The 17749-nt window shown below is 45.2% G+C and overlaps 1 protein-coding gene across 12 annotated transcripts in view; it reads right to left on the bottom strand.

Moving 5' to 3' along the window:
* The window catches only part of CIT (citron rho-interacting serine/threonine kinase), a 105784-nt gene that overhangs the window by 17721 nt on the left and 70314 nt on the right, over window positions 1-17749 (bottom strand). For 8 of the 12 annotated variants that reach the window (XM_083716806.1, XM_083716808.1, XM_083716803.1 and 5 more), the window contains 11 exons: window positions 17376-17573; window positions 13229-13422; window positions 11520-11655; window positions 10045-10149; window positions 8110-8250; window positions 7864-7971; window positions 6784-6946; window positions 6352-6516; window positions 2887-3024; window positions 1188-1368; window positions 889-980 (listed from right to left, as the gene is read on the bottom strand). In XM_083716806.1, the coding sequence (XP_083572932.1) occupies window positions 889-980; window positions 1188-1368; window positions 2887-3024; window positions 6352-6516; window positions 6784-6946; window positions 7864-7971; window positions 8110-8250; window positions 10045-10149; window positions 11520-11655; window positions 13229-13422; window positions 17376-17573 (1621 nt within the window). The remainder of the gene's footprint in view (window positions 1-888; window positions 981-1187; window positions 1369-2886; window positions 3025-6351; window positions 6517-6783; window positions 6947-7863; window positions 7972-8109; window positions 8251-10044; window positions 10150-11519; window positions 11656-13228; window positions 13423-17375; window positions 17574-17749) is intronic. The other 4 variants (XM_083716809.1, XM_083716805.1, XM_083716810.1 and 1 more) reach the window with 2 other exon arrangements.

Genomic DNA, 17749 nt, shown 5'->3' with positions numbered 1-17749 from the left:
TAAATTTCACGTCATTCTTGAGGGCTGGAACAAATGTAAGACAAAAGGCCCCTCCAGACGTACTTTTGATTGCGCATTCACAGTGATTTGTGTGCAAAATGCTATTGGGGCAGTCATACACAATTCCACTTTCAATATTGTTTGCACTTGCAGAATGGGGTTTTTTGGGGGAGGGGGCATCATCACACTGCTTCATTTCCAGCTAATGCACATCCCTGCTAAAATCAGCATCATTTTTGTCCCGCTTTCATTGCACTATAAGCCCTCTGGACAGCAATAACCTTGGGGAAGAATTGCGGAATGGACTAAAGCGGAACCAATCTGCCACTAAGGAACTCTTTACCGTCTCAACAGCATGTTGCCAACTAAACCCACAATAAAGCACCAGCCTGGAGGGGCACTAAGACAACTAGAGCAGAAGTTTTCAAATTGCGCTTTGTTCCTAAGGGGCGGGGAGGCTCTGGGGCACCTCAGGGGGGGGGGGGAGAAGATCAGTAATGGCAGAGAAGCGCCCCTGAAAGATAACGTACCTGTCACTACTGATCTTCTGATCAATGGCTCAGCCACAGAGAATGTTGGGGGCATGGTCAGTTTGTGTGGCGCAACAGCAATCAGCGCCCCATATGTGCGGCAAATGCAGCCTAGAACGCACTCAGGTTCCTTTGCCAATCGTAGGGGTTATACTGGAGGCGCCCAGTGGCAGCTCCTTGGCGGTCAGATGCAGAAAGGGTTCTCCAAGGGCGAGGCTTTACAAAGAGTGATGTCCTAGAGTATTAAGCCAATCTCCCCACTTCCACAAAGTTCAAACGTTTTTGTTCAGACAAAGTTATGCATTGAGAGGCCATGTCAGAGGAGACGGGGAAAGCGAGTCAGATGTTAAGAGGTTACCTTCTCTTGCTTCTGTGTCATAAACAAGCACTTTAGTTCCTTCCAGAACTATATACTTCCTGTCCCAGCCCTGCTGCCCACGCTTATTATTTCTGAAAACACAGAAAAAGGACAAAACTGCGTTAGAGGGTTGCGTCAAAGGTTCCCGATTAGCGTGGTCAGCCAACCTCCCGTGGGAGTTTTCACCAGCAAACAAGAGAATCGGCTTCACAGCTACAGTCTACGGAGCGGCTCCTCCAGCGGCGGCAGCACCAGCAGCTCTGGGCAAGCAATTTTAGCGCAGAGACTCACGTTTGTACCTTGGCACCTTCATCCATCCTTCTAGCCGTAAACTGCTGCTTGGCTCTTTCAGCTGCAGACCCGGAGAGTTCAGTTTGTCTCGGCAGAAGGCTTCGGAGAAATGCGTGGCGTATTCGGCAGGCAAGCCACAAGTAGCCGGCAAACAGGTTGAGCACTTTGGATGGCACATCATCTGGCATTCTGGCAGGGGGAGGGTAGAAAGGGAAGAGGGGGAAACCTTATAGAAACATTAGGATTTAAGGGCTATCAAATGTAACACTATATTAGTTGCTTAGCGATATACTTGTTGCACAACAAGCTTCTGCTAATGTAACTGCTGTGCTGGATTTCTTCATTGCTCAACCTTTAAACTCCACCACCTGCTAGTGCAAAGGCTCTTGTGATAGCAGACAATGAATGTTGGATAGAGCCCTGCACTTAAAAACTTCAGGTAAAGGATTTTTCACAAAATCGGAATTGCTCAGACTCAAGTCTGCACCGACCCAATATTAAGCTGAAGAATCTCAACTAACTTCCCTATTATCACCACGTGTTCTGGTGCACAACTTCTTGGCTTTAGGTACAGTGGTATCTCAGGTTACAGACGCTTCAGGTTACAGACTCCGCTAACCCAGAAATGGTACCTCGGGTTAAGAACTTTGCTTCAGGATGAGAACAGACATCGTGCAGCGGTGGCACAGTGGTCCCATAACTAAAGTGGTACCTCAGGTTAAGAACAGTTTCAGGTTAAGAACGGACCTCCAGAACAAATTAAGTTCTTAACCCGTAGTACCACTGGTCTGACTTCACCCCTGGAGGTGCACTCCATTGTCTCTCAAGACAGATGGATGCCAACAACAAGGCAGCAAATAACAGCTAAGAACCTGTTCTGTGCCAGTTGTGAAATGAGTACTTCTGCAGGAGACATGATCAGCTTTTGTCCTCCAAGATCAAGCCTGCTTAATAAAGGTCGCCAAGGTTTTCCTAAAATGCTTGAAATCCATATATGTCCCTTTTCCACAAAGCTGAGAACCTTATGACATTACTGTTGAGGCCTAGGACCCCATTTTGTAGAGAGAGGAGATGCTGTGCTTTCAGCATCATTTTCCAATGCCTTTTTATTTTGGCATGATAAGTAGAAAAGGATTGACCTAAGGAATACAGGATGAATACTGCTAATTCATGAAGTCTATTCCAAAAAATATATAAAAATCATTAAGTCACTAAAGCAGTTTACGATAATTTGGTGTGCAGGGGGGGGGTGTGCTTATTGTGATCTTAGAACAGTAATGAATTAAATTGAGAAAGTGTGAATTTGCAGAAAAGCCAACTCCAAACTCCCCAAACTCTGAGGTAAATTTGGGCTGCAGTCTTTGAAGCTGCTCTAGCTAGTGATTAAGAGACTCTGGCTCCAACTGATGGAAATGAGCCATCACCAGGCATTGGTGTAGCTGTTGTGGTGTTATGGAACGTTTACTAACATTCTAAGGAATTCTTTTTTAAAAATAATAATTTTTTTAATTGTCAGCCTACAGGGCCCAAGGACTAATAGGGCTATATCGGTGGAAACCTTTCTTGAGGCAAAGAGGACAGAAAAGGGAACACAGATAACAAGCTTGGCCAAGAGAACAAAAAATTAGACAATATGGACATAACATTAGGTATTATTACTCTTCCAGTTCGGCCCTGTTACCACCTTTGTTTCCTTGCCATTCTTACCAAGACATTTAGACGCCTGTCGTCCAAAGTGAACCGTATCCAAGCAAACTGCACATTTAGTTGCTCTCATGTTCAGCCCCACATTGAACCGGTGAGGGATATTGTGATGCATCCGTTCTTTCAGACGCCGGTTAAACTCTGGGGGGAAGGAGCACAGTTAAAAGCAGCTCGGCAGCTATCAGCACTTCCGATCTCCCTCGGCTGGTTTGGTTGGTACCTAACTAAAGGGTCTTTTAGGCAGGGCTGCGCAGAGAGATAAATCTCACATTCCTAAGGCACTTAATATGCATATGCCACCAGCAAGCATATGGCCGGTGGCGGCAGAAGCAGCACACATACTCGGAACTCAACTGGCCAACGCATGTGAAAAGGAGACCTTAGGAACATAAGAAGATGCTTTTTGCTGGTTCAGACGATTTGCCCAATCCTCTTCGGGAGTGGCTTTCTATTGTCACAGGTAAAGGTCCTTCCTGTCCCCAGCCATCTGATGGCTTGAACTGGAGGCTTCAGGAATTGAGCTGGGGACCTGCAGCCAAGGGACACACCCTACTACTGAGCTAGCTGCCCCTTCCCATTTCACCAAGCACTGCCACCACCAGCAAGGGTGTTAGCAAAAGAACGCTTGTGTGAGGCAGAAAAGCAGCCCTTTGATTTAAGTTGAAACAGGCTGCTCCCACCCCTAAGCGCAAATAACTGAATGCGGACGCAGTTGCTTGCTTGTTTAAACAGCGATACCTAATCCACTTGTTGTTTTTCAGAGGTTTGGCAGAGAGATCGCGCCAATTCTACAAAAAAAAAATATAATGCACTGTGGAAATAAGTACTAAATGAATGGGTTTCATGCGGCAACATGGAGTAAGAAAGGATGATGATTTAACAGCAGCGAGACTCAAGCAGCGCTGCTGTTAGCACTCAAGATATATACTCGGGTTTTGGCAGGAAAGTTAATACATACCAAGTGTTTAGAGTTGGGGCACACCGGAGTTTAAAATCACAGGCCAGCCAGTTAATTTTAACTTTTGCAGATGAAAGAACAACTAGCACTTATAGTGCTTGGAGGGTTCAAAGCACGTCACGTAATTATCTCAGCGATCCTGATTATTGTGTAAAGCACAGGAGGCTAACATCTTCAGCCAAAGGGCCATGCTGCCTTTCTGAAAGGCCCTTGGGGGGCTGAATGCTAGTGGTGGGTGTGCACACTTATGTACACACCACAGCCCCCTCTCTGGGGAGAGAAGTTGCAGAGAAAGGATAAAACTCTCCTCACTCTTGCTCAGCGGGTGTATCACTGGGCTCTCTGACCCCTTGGTTTTCCAGACAGGAGAGCCACGTAAATCTTTCTTCTTCTTTGCCAAGAACTCCTTTCTATTACCTGAGGACTTGGAGAGGGATAATTCCCAATGCCACTGGGGTAGTGGGGCAGATAAATTGCACTGGGGCTGGCAAGCCTTTGGAGAAAGTTTGATGCGCCAGATAAGGCCTGTGGTTCATCACCCATGTTATAAGGTATGCCAGAATTATTCCTATATTTTAAATGGGGGGCTGATGCTAAGAGATGCGGCTTTTGTAAAAGGCATACGTCATATTCACAACCGATAAGAGGTTTAAGCTGGGGGCCTTTCCCTCAGCTCAACAGTACACAATAGCCCTAGACCTGCAAGGCCTCTAGACCGGGCACAACAGTACACCAGCTCTAGACCACACGACTGAATCACACCAACAAGTACACCAACAGACCTGTAGGGATGGCAGACAAGCCGTACGTACTTCAGACATCAATAAAAGGGAGACAAGCACTGCAGAAGAAACACGGAGAAGTAACACACGCTGGAGAGCTGATAACTTACGCTGAATGTCGTTTTTTTAGGGGGCAAAGGGTTCAAGTGTTAATGGCTAAACAGATCTGGAAAGCTAAAAGAAATCTTAGTGGCATGAGATACTGGAATAGTCACGGATGGGCATGGAAGACAGCCAAGTAGCTGCAGAAGCAGGTTGTCTGAAAAGGGTTCCCGAAAGCCACGTTCCACGTTACATTACTGGGTTTTTTTGGAGGGCAGGGGGAGAGATGGCTCAGCATTTGAGAAAAGATGGCTCAACAGGAAATTGCCTACCCTAGGCAAAAGAAGGAGGACCCCAGATTTTCAATGGTTAAATTAGAATAACCCAAGATAATGCCCGAGGGTGCAAGTAGGAGGAACTGCTCACGAAAGAGACTTGGAAGCTGTAGAACGAGTTTGGACCAGAACAGGATATTAGGATAACCACAGCTGGGTAAGATGGAAAGCCTCTTATTCAAACTTATCACCAATAATTAGGGGAAAAAACAAATTGTTGAAAGTTCAATTTTTCAGAAGAAAAAGGCAGTACTGAAAACTATTTAAAAAGATCACTATCAAGAGAACAGGGTGGGTCCTAACATGTTTCTCAAGAGTCAAAGGCCAGGGTAAAGAGGTGCTCCTTCAGCGTATTTCTACTAGGAAGAAACCCTTTCTTTATGTTGTTGTTTCTGTTGGAACTAAAATCTTCTGCTTATTATGTATACAGCTCCATCACGGTATGTGGCACTTTGGAATAAAGTAAGCATCCTGCAAAGAGGCAGGACCAAAGAGCTCAGCACTTCTATATACACTTGAAAGGGAACAGAAGGGTTAAGTCTCCTTCCATGGACCAACTGTGCAGTTCTATACATATTTGCCAAGCATCAAGTCTCTTTGTGTTTAATGGGGTTTGCTCCCAAGTAAGTGTGCTTATGATTAAAATAAAGAGATCACCATTACATATAACACTTGTACTTTTAAAGCAGAAAAGCACAGAATTTTCCGCCACTCCAGCCTACACCTGCCATCATCCCAGCTGATTTGTGTTTCCAAATTGACATTTTCACTTTATTATGATCTTCATATTGAGCAGCTCTAAAGCCTACCCCAGGCCCTGCTACCAAGTCTCTCTTAATAGGGAAATGCATTAGGCCGAGCCTGGCACCTCCTACGTGCAAATAATTTTGCTGTGTGACAAAGCGACGAGGGTCCTTGAAATGAAAAGAAGAAGAAAAAACTTTTCATTTTCTCTGGAACTTGTAGTTTGCAGAATGAATCTTATAGCAGCCTTTATTTTAAGAAGACTCTACTTGTTCTCTCCCTTTCAACCGATTTCCATTTATTTGTTGCTTGGTCAAGTCAGACTTTTAGGTTGAAGAATAATATGAAAAGAATAATTATGAAGGCTTGGGTCACGATAGAAGAGGAAGTGATTGGGGCGGCGGGACATTTACATTTTCACGGGGATATATATATATATATATATATATTTCTCTCCCTAACAAGTCTCCAAGCCTCCCGATTCCCTTAAGGTTGCCAAACTCATGGATATGCTTGGTTAGAATGTGCATAGATGAAAGGAGGGTGTTGAGTTGAATCAAGGGATAGGGACTCTTCCCATACCCAACCCGCCCCCTCGAAGCCTTACCCTCTGGTGTGGAAGACTCCTTTCTGCGGCTTGAGGGAGGAGCAAGCAGACTGATGGGCGTGGGCTGGTGTTCTGGTGACCGGACTATGGCAGACATGATGATCTGCTGCCTGGCCGTGGCAGGAGTGGATGGGTGAGGGTGGTCTGTAATTTTCCTATGGGCAGCTACAGATACACATAAATAGTTAGTCAACTCCTCCCCTGCACGAGGAGCAGCCGTGGTTCTAAGGCAGCCTTAAGAGTTACAGCCTGCAGCAAAGGTGTTGCTCTATTGGATCCTCAACAGCAAACAGGGGGAAAGGGGAGAGAGGGCGGGGGGGGGGGGTGGAGAGAAAAACATTTCACTGCTACAGAAAACACAGAAATATGAGACACGCGTTTGGACTAAAAACGGTCCTTCTCTCCAGATGCAACTTTTCAGTAGCCCCCTACCTTCCTCTCGAGCAGATCTGAGCTCGATGCGGGTTTTCTGAAGGGCCTCCTCCAGCTCAGCCGAACGGGCCTTCTCCTTCTCCAGCGCCACCTTCAGCTCATTGTACTGCAGAGGAACCTGTGTGGGTAAACAAGGGTCCTCTTTCCGTCGACTAAACAGGCCCTAGCAACAGAAACACACAGACAGCTCCTAACTCCTAGTAAGTGATGGTTTAAACTAGGGGAAGGGAAACCTCACTAACTGCAGACCAGAGGGTCTGATGGTATTCCTCATCTTGATAAAGAAAGAAGTTAAGGCGTGGCAGCGGGGAGAACCTGAAGCTCTCCCCCACTCAAACTGTTTTGGAGAAGCTGATCTGGGCAATGCTAACATTTTCCATCTACCTCAACGGAGAATTCTGTGGGTGGCATCCAACTGGCGCTAAAAGCTGAAGTCGCTTAGTGGCATGTTTGTTCCGCCGGTGAAATGTTTTGCACCAGGGGAACATCACTGTGCAAGGGAATGCATGAGGAGGCTGATGGTAACTTTATTTCACAATAGATTGAGCAATCTGTTGTGCGGAATTGCGTCAGTGGATGGAGAATGCTGCATACAGCCTTCCCATCTCCACTGCCGCCTCATCTCTGTCTAAGAGCTTGCTAGTAACAAAGGCGACACCCGGCTGTGATGAACCTAAACAGCCACTCCTGCCCTTATTTTCAAACATTTATTTCCACGGTTTGTTCCCACGTTTCAGCATAGAAGCAGGGAAAGCGTGCACTTTCCCCAAATTGTTCCAGGTGGGTTCACTCAGAGAAAAAAGAGCAAAATACTCCACCGTCATGTGCTGAAACTGTCTTTACAGCATCCTCTTATAGCTTGGGCATGCTTTTCCTTCGGGTTATGGCTTAATATCAAGACACCGCAGCTAATCATTTAGGCCAGGTTCCAAAGACAGACTTCAGGCACACGCAGGGGGCTTGCGCACACCCAGCAGGATTCTGGGGCACACAGAACTAGCTGCAAGTGTTCTTTGGACTCCAGCCTTAGGTTTATTTATTTTTTAAACACCATGTGTAACAAACCGCCTGATTCCTCACCTTTTTCCTTTTGGCTGGCTGGTCCATCTTTGCTTGCAGAAAGTCAATGAGCTTGGTTTGTTGTGAAATGGTGCCCTCCATTTTCACCTTTTCGTGGGAATAGAGAACCTTTGAAGTACAGAAAAAAGGATGAAAAGGAAAGATAGGGAAAAAACCGTATATTGTGACACATGTCCATGTAGACAGCAAAACAATCCCAGGGGAGGATGTGTGAAATCCAGAGCATAAGGCATTGCCTCTTCTCACCTGGATATTTTCTAGCTGGTACTCCAGGTCACTTCTCTCAGTCTTCAGAAGATCTGCCCTATCCAAAGCCTCTTGCAGGCCTTGAGTCAGGCGGAATATGTGATTTTTCTGTAGATCCATTTGTTGCTGCAGCTTTGCTTGCTGTTGGTAAGAAGGAAAAATCCAGATTCTTTAAGTCAGGTGTAGTGAACTTCAAACTGGGGAGGTCAGGTGTCGAATGTGGCCCTCTAGGCCTCTCTATATGGCCCTCAGAAGTCTTCCCAGGCCACCTAGCCAGGTCACACACCTACTGCATGAAGGTTAAATTTACACTCATTGGGCCACCCACTTTTGCTTCTGGCCCCACCCACCACTGATATTGCACCTTTGGAAGAGGTTGCTCAGAAGGGAATGCAGCCCTCAAGGGGAAAAGGAAAGAACCCTCAAGGATGTTTACAAAAGGAATAAAGCAGTAAAATTATCAGTAAGAACAGTTACAGCAGCTCCATTAAAATATTCAAAGCATAATAATTAAAATCAACAATAAGCTGAAAACAGGTCAAAACACTTTCCAACATCCTACATATCTGGGTAAGCTTGTCTAAGCAAAAATGCTTTGAGAAGGTGCCTAAAGTACAGTGAAGGCACCTGGCTGGTGTCAACAGGCAGGGAGTTCCAAAGCGTGTGGGTGCTGCCACACTAACAGATCAATTTCTTACAAATGCAGAAGTAGCATTAGTGTCACTTCTGCAGATTAAAATGGCCGAGTGGGTATAGAAATGGGGGGAGGTGAGTTCAGTGGCTTTTGTAGTGGCTTGGTCTCCCTTCCCAGAGACCAGAAACCTTTGCAAAATGCTAAAAAAAACTTTCAGAACAAACGAAGTAAGGATTAAGAAAAAATATGCATGAAGTATACAGAATTATTGGATGTGGAACATGGGCTTTTGTGGTGCGGGAGTATTTGAAGACATTCATCTACCCCTTCCTTGTCCACACTGATGAAAGAGAGTCAAAAATTCAAAAATCTATGAAGAAGTCATCGGAAACAAATTGTGCAGATCAAGTGGAGTGTATTTATGCAGCATTTAGTTAGTGGAGAGAATATATTCCTATTAGAGGATCTGGTAATATTCCAGTGTTCTAAATCCCTTTTGGCCTTAAAACTATGCCCATGCAGTCTGCATTTTAAATAGAATCCTCTGCTTTTCCAAACGCACAAAAAAGCAAAAAAATCTAAAGACTGATATATAGAAAAGGTCAAGGTGGTTGTGACTCGGCAATAGAGTATTATTAACTGGCATAAATACACAACAGTGTCATTTTATTTGCCTCTCCAGTGGCAGACGTCTTTATTAAGGAAGAGAGGGGAGGCAACACTTGGGGGTTAAAATCAGCTTCCAAGCCTCCTCCAAGATCTTAACCTCAAAACCGAACAGTGAAATCCTCTACATGTCTACTCATAAGCAAACCCCATTGAGTTCCATAGGATCTACTTCCAGGGAGGTGTATACAGCCTAAAACAGTTATGCATCACTATCTGGGATGGCTTCTCTCAAAAAATATTAGGAGCTGAAGTTTGGTGAGATGTTGAGAATTCCCTGCTAAGTAACCCCATTCCTGCATCTCCCACCCGCCATCCGAGAATTTCAGAGCACAGACTGAAGGCAAATGACAAACACCACCTTAAATGAAGCTAAGTGAGCCTGGGATTGATCAGTGCCTGGATGACTGCCTCCCTGCGGACCACTAGATGCATGCCCCATGATGAAAGCAAAGCAGGATATAACAGCAAGCAAATATGTGCATGCATAAAAATTGTAATTCCCAGGGAAGATGGAGTTATTATTAAACCAGTAAAGTCTGTGGTGTAAAATACCCACTGTGTGAAGCTGGGTGATTTCATAATCTCTCCCAATACGGATGAATGGCATCTCATTATGAGTTGAGTATTATTACCTCTTCAAGAAGCCTCTGCTTGAGTTCACGCTCCGTCTCAAGCTTCTGTTGCAGGCTACGCGCGTTCATCTCCAGCATAGCATGCTTCTTCTCCAAATCATTAAGCTAGATAGATCAGATACACTGACATTAACACTTCCTTCCCCACTGGGAGCAAACTGATCCTTATTTTTAAAGGATCTCCATCATTTTTCTTATCTCTCAACAAAGCTGCCTTATACAGTGGTACCTTGGTTGTCGAACGTCTTGGCTCCCAAACAAATCGGCTCCCAAGCGCCACAAACCCAGAAGTGATTGTTCCGGTTTGCGAATGTTTTTTGGAAGCAGAACGTCCAACGCGACTTCCACATGAGTGCAGGAAGCTCCTGCAGCCAATCGGAAGCCACACTTTGGATTTCTAATGCTTCGGGAATTGAATGGAACGGAATGGATTTAGTTCGACAACCAAGGTACCACTGTACAGAGTCAGACCATCAAGTCCATCTAGCGGGGCATTATCTATCCTAGCTGGCAGCAGTTCTCCAGGGTTTCAGGTAGGGAGTCTTTTTCACAGCCATACCTGAAGATGGCGGGAAGTATACCTGGGACCTTTGGCCTGGAAGATGAATGCTCCAACCACTGAGCTATGGTCCTCCCCTTTGCTCCTTTCAGCTCTACCACACTCAGCTGCTCGAAAGTCTCCAAATTTCTTAGAGGACTCCACCCTTACTCCCTTGCTGACCTGTTTAACTCCCTCTGGGAACACCTAAGTAGCTTCATTTCTCACTTCCACTGAATAGCTTTAAAAGAGGATCAGACCAATTCATGGAGGTTAAGGCTATCAATGGCTACTAGCCGTGATGGCTATGCTCTGCCTCCACGGCTGGAGGCAGCAATGCTTCTGAATATCACTTCCTGCGATCCTCAGGAGGGGAGAGGGCTCTTGTGCTCAGGTCCTGCTTGCATGTCTTTGACAGGCATCCAGTCAGCCACTGTGAGGATGCTGGACTAGATGGGCCACTGGCTGATCCAGCAGGCTCTTCTTATGATCTTATGTTTCTTCTTTTCCAGGAGGCCTCCAGCTTGATACAGCTTCACTGCCTGGCAGATGGCATCTCCAGCCATGATCACCTCCCTAGACATTCAGTTCCACTCTCAAGCAGCTCCTATGTCCCCTTCCTTCTGCTGCCCACTCCCCGCCTCTTTAAATTTTAGACTATAAGCTTCATGCGGGCAGGGACATGTCTCTACTCTACAAAATATATTATATATTCAATGCAACGTATCAAAGAAACAGTAACTGTCACACATGAAAAGAGCGATTTGCATTCATTGCATCTAAGCCAAATTAAGGTGAACTCTGGCCAGACTTTTGGCATTTCAGAGCCGTAATTATAACATGCTAAAATATTTTTTGGCTGTGATGTAGCCTCTGGAACAACTGATTTTGTCAACGCTGTATGATGGAAAGGTGCTTAAAAAACCAACTAACTAACCTTGTCAGAAAGGCTCTCAGCCTTGAGTTTTTGCTCCTTTAACGCTTGCTGGAGAGCCAAGATTTCTGCTTTATGTTCTTTCACAGCAAGCTCTACCACCTGACGGGATTCAGTGATACGCTGATCTGCTCGCACCCTGCATGAAAAACAAGAAATACGTTTTCTTAAAGACTCCTTTCCTGGGAACAGATTTCTTCCAAGGATCCCATGGTATCAGATGGGATCAATGGGTAGGAACTGTTCCAAATGTCTGCTTTAAAGAAAGCCATCATTATATGGCGCTCCCCATTCCACATAACTTATCCACACCTGCTGTGCTGAGAGAGATCCAAGTTGCCACAGTGAGAATCTGGAATCAAAGCCTAGCGCCATATGGCAGTACAGAAGAAGACAGTTGGCAAATCACCAGAGTGGCCGTTTTCCAACTCCACATCCCTTGTATAAGCATAAAAAGGGACCTGTAACTCAGTATAATTCATATTAAAACTAGGGCAGGCCTGGACTTTAATCTTTCTCCCCAGCTTTCATGGCCCCCGCTCGTGAGCTGTGAAAGTAGAGATGTGAGTGGGGATGGCTTCCTGGATACCTGCTGCTGGTTGCCATGTTTATTGCCTCAGAACAATGAGTTGTGTTGCAATATCTCTCTGAGAGACATTTGGGGAAAATAAACATGTTGGCCAGCAAAAGGAAGAAGACTGTAGCTCTGCCTTCCTCCCCCAAAAGGTGAACGTTTCCCCACACTTTCATCAGAACCCTCCTTCTGAACTCAGGCTGGTCTTTTGGCATTTCAAAGCCCTAGTTAAAAGATTCCTAGCTTGCAGCTCTGTAGATCAATTTGGATTTCACCCAAAGGAAATTGGAAGCTAATGTGAATATTTAAGCTCAATGTGCTTAAGCATAGCAAGTCCTCAACCAGTAGTCAGGCCACCATTATGGACCAGTTGTCCCACTAGCTGGATCATCACCTTGTCGTGGTGAGTGGGCTTGCATGTTCCTATGACCCTTGTGAGTGAAGCCATCGGGAATCTCGTACTCCCAGCAGGGTCACCCAAGGTGGTAAGGTCAAAGGGAAGGAGCTAGACAAAGAATGATCCAAGAAGTCCTCAACGGCAGAACATGCAGATGATAACAAGTGGTACATTACAACGGCTGTGAAGGCAGATGAAGGCTGCAGCAGATAGGAATCTACCGGTTTGCCGTGACTACTTCATGCCATCAGAACAGAGCCCTACTGCGAAGACTGTGCATTGGTCAGCATGCATCTACACACATAAAACAAATTCACACACAGGCGTCTTCCAAAAACCCAACCCAAACCCCAAAAGTCCTAAAACGCTCCACGATGGCTATCTAGTTTATACCTCAACACAGGCTTCAAGGAAGGAAACCAAGGCACAAAATGAACACTCAAGCCCTTCAAGATCCCATTAAGCGGGACTGCTTCCAAACGACTCTTAAGGACCACCTGCTTTCAGAATTCCCTGGTAACACTGAGGAACACTGGACCAGACTAAAAACATCCATTATTGCAGTCTGTAATCAGCTTCCTGCAGCCCATCAGAAGCTGCAGCTTGGTTTCCGAATGTTTTGGAAGTTGAACAGACGTCTGCAACAGATTCCATTTGACTTCCGAGGTACCACTGTATTTACTTATTGCTTTATATAATGCAGAGCTCTCCAACAAAGCATGCAGAAACAAAAGTCCATACCTGCTTTGTTTCTCTGTATCCAACATTCTCTGCAGCTCTCGAACCCGACATTCGAACTGGGTCTTCTCGTCCCCCAGAACACTCCGCCAAGCCTCCCATTGGCGCTCCTTCTCAAGCAGCTCGTCATTCAGAGCCTCCAGATCCATCACTTGCTCTTCAAGCATTGTGCAGGTTGTCTTTAAGGCCTCCATCGTCTAAAAACAAAACCTTTCATCACTTTTCTAATCTCTGCCTCTGAACCACTGCAAAAATAAGCCTCCTTCATGATGGCATTCTAGAGCGAAACCTTCCTAGATCAAGAAATATGTTTATATATACACAGTCCAAGCTTCTCCAAGTATAATACATGAACACAGACAGACAGTTCGGCTGGTCGTACTCACTCTTGTCCTCGGCCCAGAGGCAGCTAAAACAAAGGAAAAGGAAGGATCAGGGCTATGGGGGCTGGTGGTGTTCTTCAAGGTCAAACCAAGAAGGGGTGCCATGAGAACAAGTAAAACAGACTACAGTTGTACCTTGGTTCTCAAACAGAATGTATTCCAGGAGTCTGTTCGACTCCCGGAACCGTTTGAAAACCAAGGTGCGGCTTCTGATTGACTGCAGGAGTGTCCTTCAGCCAATAGGAAGCTGCACCGGACGTTCGGCTTCTGAAAATCGTTCAAAATCCAGAACACTCACTTCTGGGTTTCGAACATTTGGGAGCCGATTTGTTCAGGAGCCAAGACGTTTGAGATCCAAGGTATGACTGCAATAGGAAGTGGTCCAGAATGGAGCAACTGATGCAGCTGTACCCCTGACTTCCAGGGGTGGGTGGGAATCTGACCTAACTGAACTGAAACTATTTGTTGGTAAATATTTCTATTGAATAGTTTTCTGAACAGAAAAACAACAAAAAGAAGAATCACAGTACTTTTACTATAATCATTTTCACTGTGACATCCCATTGATTAACTTAGAAGAGTAACTTTAATTTTGAGACTTCTGCAAAAGAAAAGGGAGGCAAATGTCTGTTCCTTTTTTGCCTGAAAAAGCATGACCTAAAACACACCCAGTGTGCTCTTCCTGCAGCTCTATGTGGCAAAGAACTATAGTAGCAGTGTGGCCAATGTGCCTTTCAAGGAAATGGCTATTCCAACTGGCTTCTTGTTGGAAATCCCCTTTAAGGTAAAGGTAAAGGGACCCCTGACCATTAGGTCCAGTCGTGGCCAACTCTGGGGTTGCGGCGCTCATCTCGTTTTATTTAGCCGAGGGAGCCAGTGTACAGCTTCCGGGTCATGTGGCCAGCATGACTAAGCCGCTTCTGGCGAACCAGAGCAGCGCACGGAAACACCGTTTACCTTCCCGCCGGAGCAGTACCTATTTATCTACTTGCACTCTGATGTGCTTTTGAACTGCTAGGTTGGCAGGAGCAGGGACCGAGCAACGGGAGCTCACCCCATCGCGGGAATTTGAACCGCCGACCTTCTGATCGGCAAGCCCTAGGCTCAGTGGTTTAACCCACAGCACCACCCGTGTTCCTTATGGAAATCCCCTTTAGTTAATTTATTTTCTGCCCTTCCTTCCAAAGGAGCCCTAGGCAGCAGACACAGAAGTGATAAAACATTTAAAACACATTTGAAGGAATTCCAATGTAGATGCAGACAAAGAAAGACCTGTGCTTGAAAAGCTTGTGAGAAGAGGAAGGTCTTCAAAAGATGGGAGGGAATTCCAAAAGGGAGGGGCCACCACACTAAAGGCCTGTCCTCTTGATAAGGCCCTCACTTGCAGATCACAGTGATCAGTTGGGTATTTAAGGAATGAGATGATTTTTCAGGTATCTCTGATAAGCTTCAGAGAAACTGCAGAATCCCCCAGAAGTAAGTACAAAAAACCATTTGTGTTGTGCCGTATAATCTTTACTTCTCTGACATCAAATATGGTCATTATTTTAAGTCAAAAAACTCAATGAAATTGTATCTGTTTTCTGCCCTTCAGTTAAAACCAGGATCAGGTTGGTTTATAAACAAATTGGCAAAAATATAGCAAGTGATAAAACAAGAAACACATTAAAGCAAACAATCCGACACCAAAATCCCACTAGCAATTTCAAAGCCTGGTATGAAAAAATGAAAAGCACAACAAGGCAAGCCCCCTTGGGGAGATACTTAAGTGTGTAGAACTGTGTGATGTAGTGATGTGAAGTAAAAAGGTAAAGGTAAAGGTACCCCTGCCCGTACGGGCCAGTCTTGACAGACTCTGGGGTTGTGCGCCCATCTCACTTAAGAGGCCAGGGGCCAGCGCTGTCCGGAGACACTTCCGGGTCACGTGGCCAGCGTGACATCGCTGCTCTGGTGAGCCAGAGCCGCACACGGAAACGCCGTTTACCTTCCCGCTAGTAAGCGGTCCCCTATTTATCTACTTGCACCCGGAGGTGCTTTCGAACTGCTAGGTTGGCAGGCGCTGGGACCGAGCAGCGGGAGCGCACCCCGCCGCAGGGATTCGAACCGCCGACCTTTCGATCGGCAAGTCCTAGGCGCTGAGGCTTTAACCCACAGCGCCACCTGCGTCCCATTCGCCACCTGCGTCCCATCACAGTGATGTGAAGACAAATGCTTAAATAGGCTAAATGGCTCCCCTTCAGTGCCTTCCTCTGACCCTAAGGCTGAGGAAACAGGAACATGAGATGGTGAGCTATGTCAGTGGGGACATGTCTCCTTGTGGCAGGCTCTTGTGCTTACGGATGGAATCTCTTGTGTTCATTAGCAATGTCTCATACATATTTCTTTTCCATTCAATTTTACTGCGTACAATTTCAAAGTCTACTGCCAATCAGACAGTTGACTAGACAACTTGCTGTTGACTCTAAGTGATGTTCTGCTATCAGTTTGCCACATGCCTTAATAGCAGCTGCCAACATTTTGGATGCTCCTCCTGTATCTTTCTGGGTAAGGTTCAGACTATGGATAAATAAAAGCTTCACGACAACCACTTTAGAAGTTAATATTAAAAAAAAAATTAAAAATCAGATTTTCAAATACCCTTCAATAGAACAGATGTGTGAAATTCACAAAGCAAAGAGGCTCAGTAAAATCTTGCCACCATCAAGATTAGTAGATAAGGTGTTCACTCTCTGGCTTCCTCCCCATGACAGTACTTCCTGGTTCAGAATACTGGCATCTCTCTTTTTGCTGCCTATGGCAGTCGTTTTGTGCTGGCACCAAAGGCACTTTTATCAATGTATGTGTACCAGCACCTCATTTTTTCCACTTACAAAAGCTCTATACCGTATATAAAAAGCAAGCCAAAGTCAGGACACCATGACCTGTGATTTAAGCAAAATATTTACTTCTTGTTAATTAGAAATTTGCACATGCTCAAAATAATGGTATAGTGAAGAGACCTGCTACTTTGTATGCAAACCCATTACAACTTTAAAAGGTAAAAAAATCAACTGCAAAAAGAGGAAGTCGGACAAGATTAGATGGCAAGGATGGTGCCTGCCATCAAGCAACCCCTCTGGAAAGCTTCTAGTCTCTGCCTTCATATTGACCAGCCCCAAACCTGCCAAGTTCTGTGTAGTACTTGACTGCTGTATCCCACACTGTGAAAGACTATCAATAAAACGTGAGTTTTGTCTTAGCAGATTCCATCTGTTCCACTGTCTGACTTTAGAAGGGGGGAAAATGAAGTTCTGCAAATTATACAGATAATTCGTATTCTTATATAGTAGTTATAGCTTAGATAATTTGTATTTTTGTGTTTTGCATGCACACACTCATGCGTGTTTGCATGTACTTTTGCTTTAACAACAATGCTTTTTATATCATTTCATTGTCACTTCGATTCCTGTGACTTCGTCCTTTGGTTACTTATACTTTTGGGATCCCCCTCCTCTGTTATCCTCTCCCCCAACCCTATATTTTGGTCACATATTTGGTCTACACTCCAGTCCAACAGGCAATTCTTTAGGTTATTCTGGCACAATCTGATTCAGGATTGTGTGCTTTTAATTGTGAGATGAGAGCTGGCGATAGGAGAGTCTTGACTCTGAGGACGAGGCAAACCATCAAAGCCCTACAAAGACCTCCAGTGACTGAATATTTAGTCTCACATTTAGACAAAAGCCTTGAGAAAGTTGGACTTTACAATGCAAATTCTGAACACCTACTTGCTTCTGGCTGGTCAGCTGCATCTCTCGCTCCGTGATCTCGCGACGGAGGTGGTCTACCTCGCTTCGCAGCTGCACTACCTCATCATTTGCCCCCGAAGCCTCATCTAGTTGTTTGGACAGGAAGAAATTCTGGTTGTTCAGCTCAGCGTTGTCCTCACTCAACTGATTCAGCTGCTCTTCCAAGTCTGTAATCACCTAAATAAAAATAATAAGCCAGAGAACCTAAGATAAATGGGGACTAAGGAAAAAAGGTTAATAAGGCCAAGATTCTTAAGATAAATGGGGACTAGCGAAGTCTTTTTTGAAAGTCAAACTTCAAACCCTAAAGAATGGGTTTCTGTAAAGCTCAGTATACTGTCTTGTAGGCTGAT

Source organism: Podarcis gaigeae (genome assembly GCF_964106915.1).
Source record: "Podarcis gaigeae genome assembly, chromosome: 16".
Taxonomy (NCBI): Eukaryota; Metazoa; Chordata; class Lepidosauria; order Squamata; family Lacertidae; genus Podarcis; species Podarcis gaigeae.
This window is presented reverse-complemented; position numbering and strand designations above follow the sequence as displayed.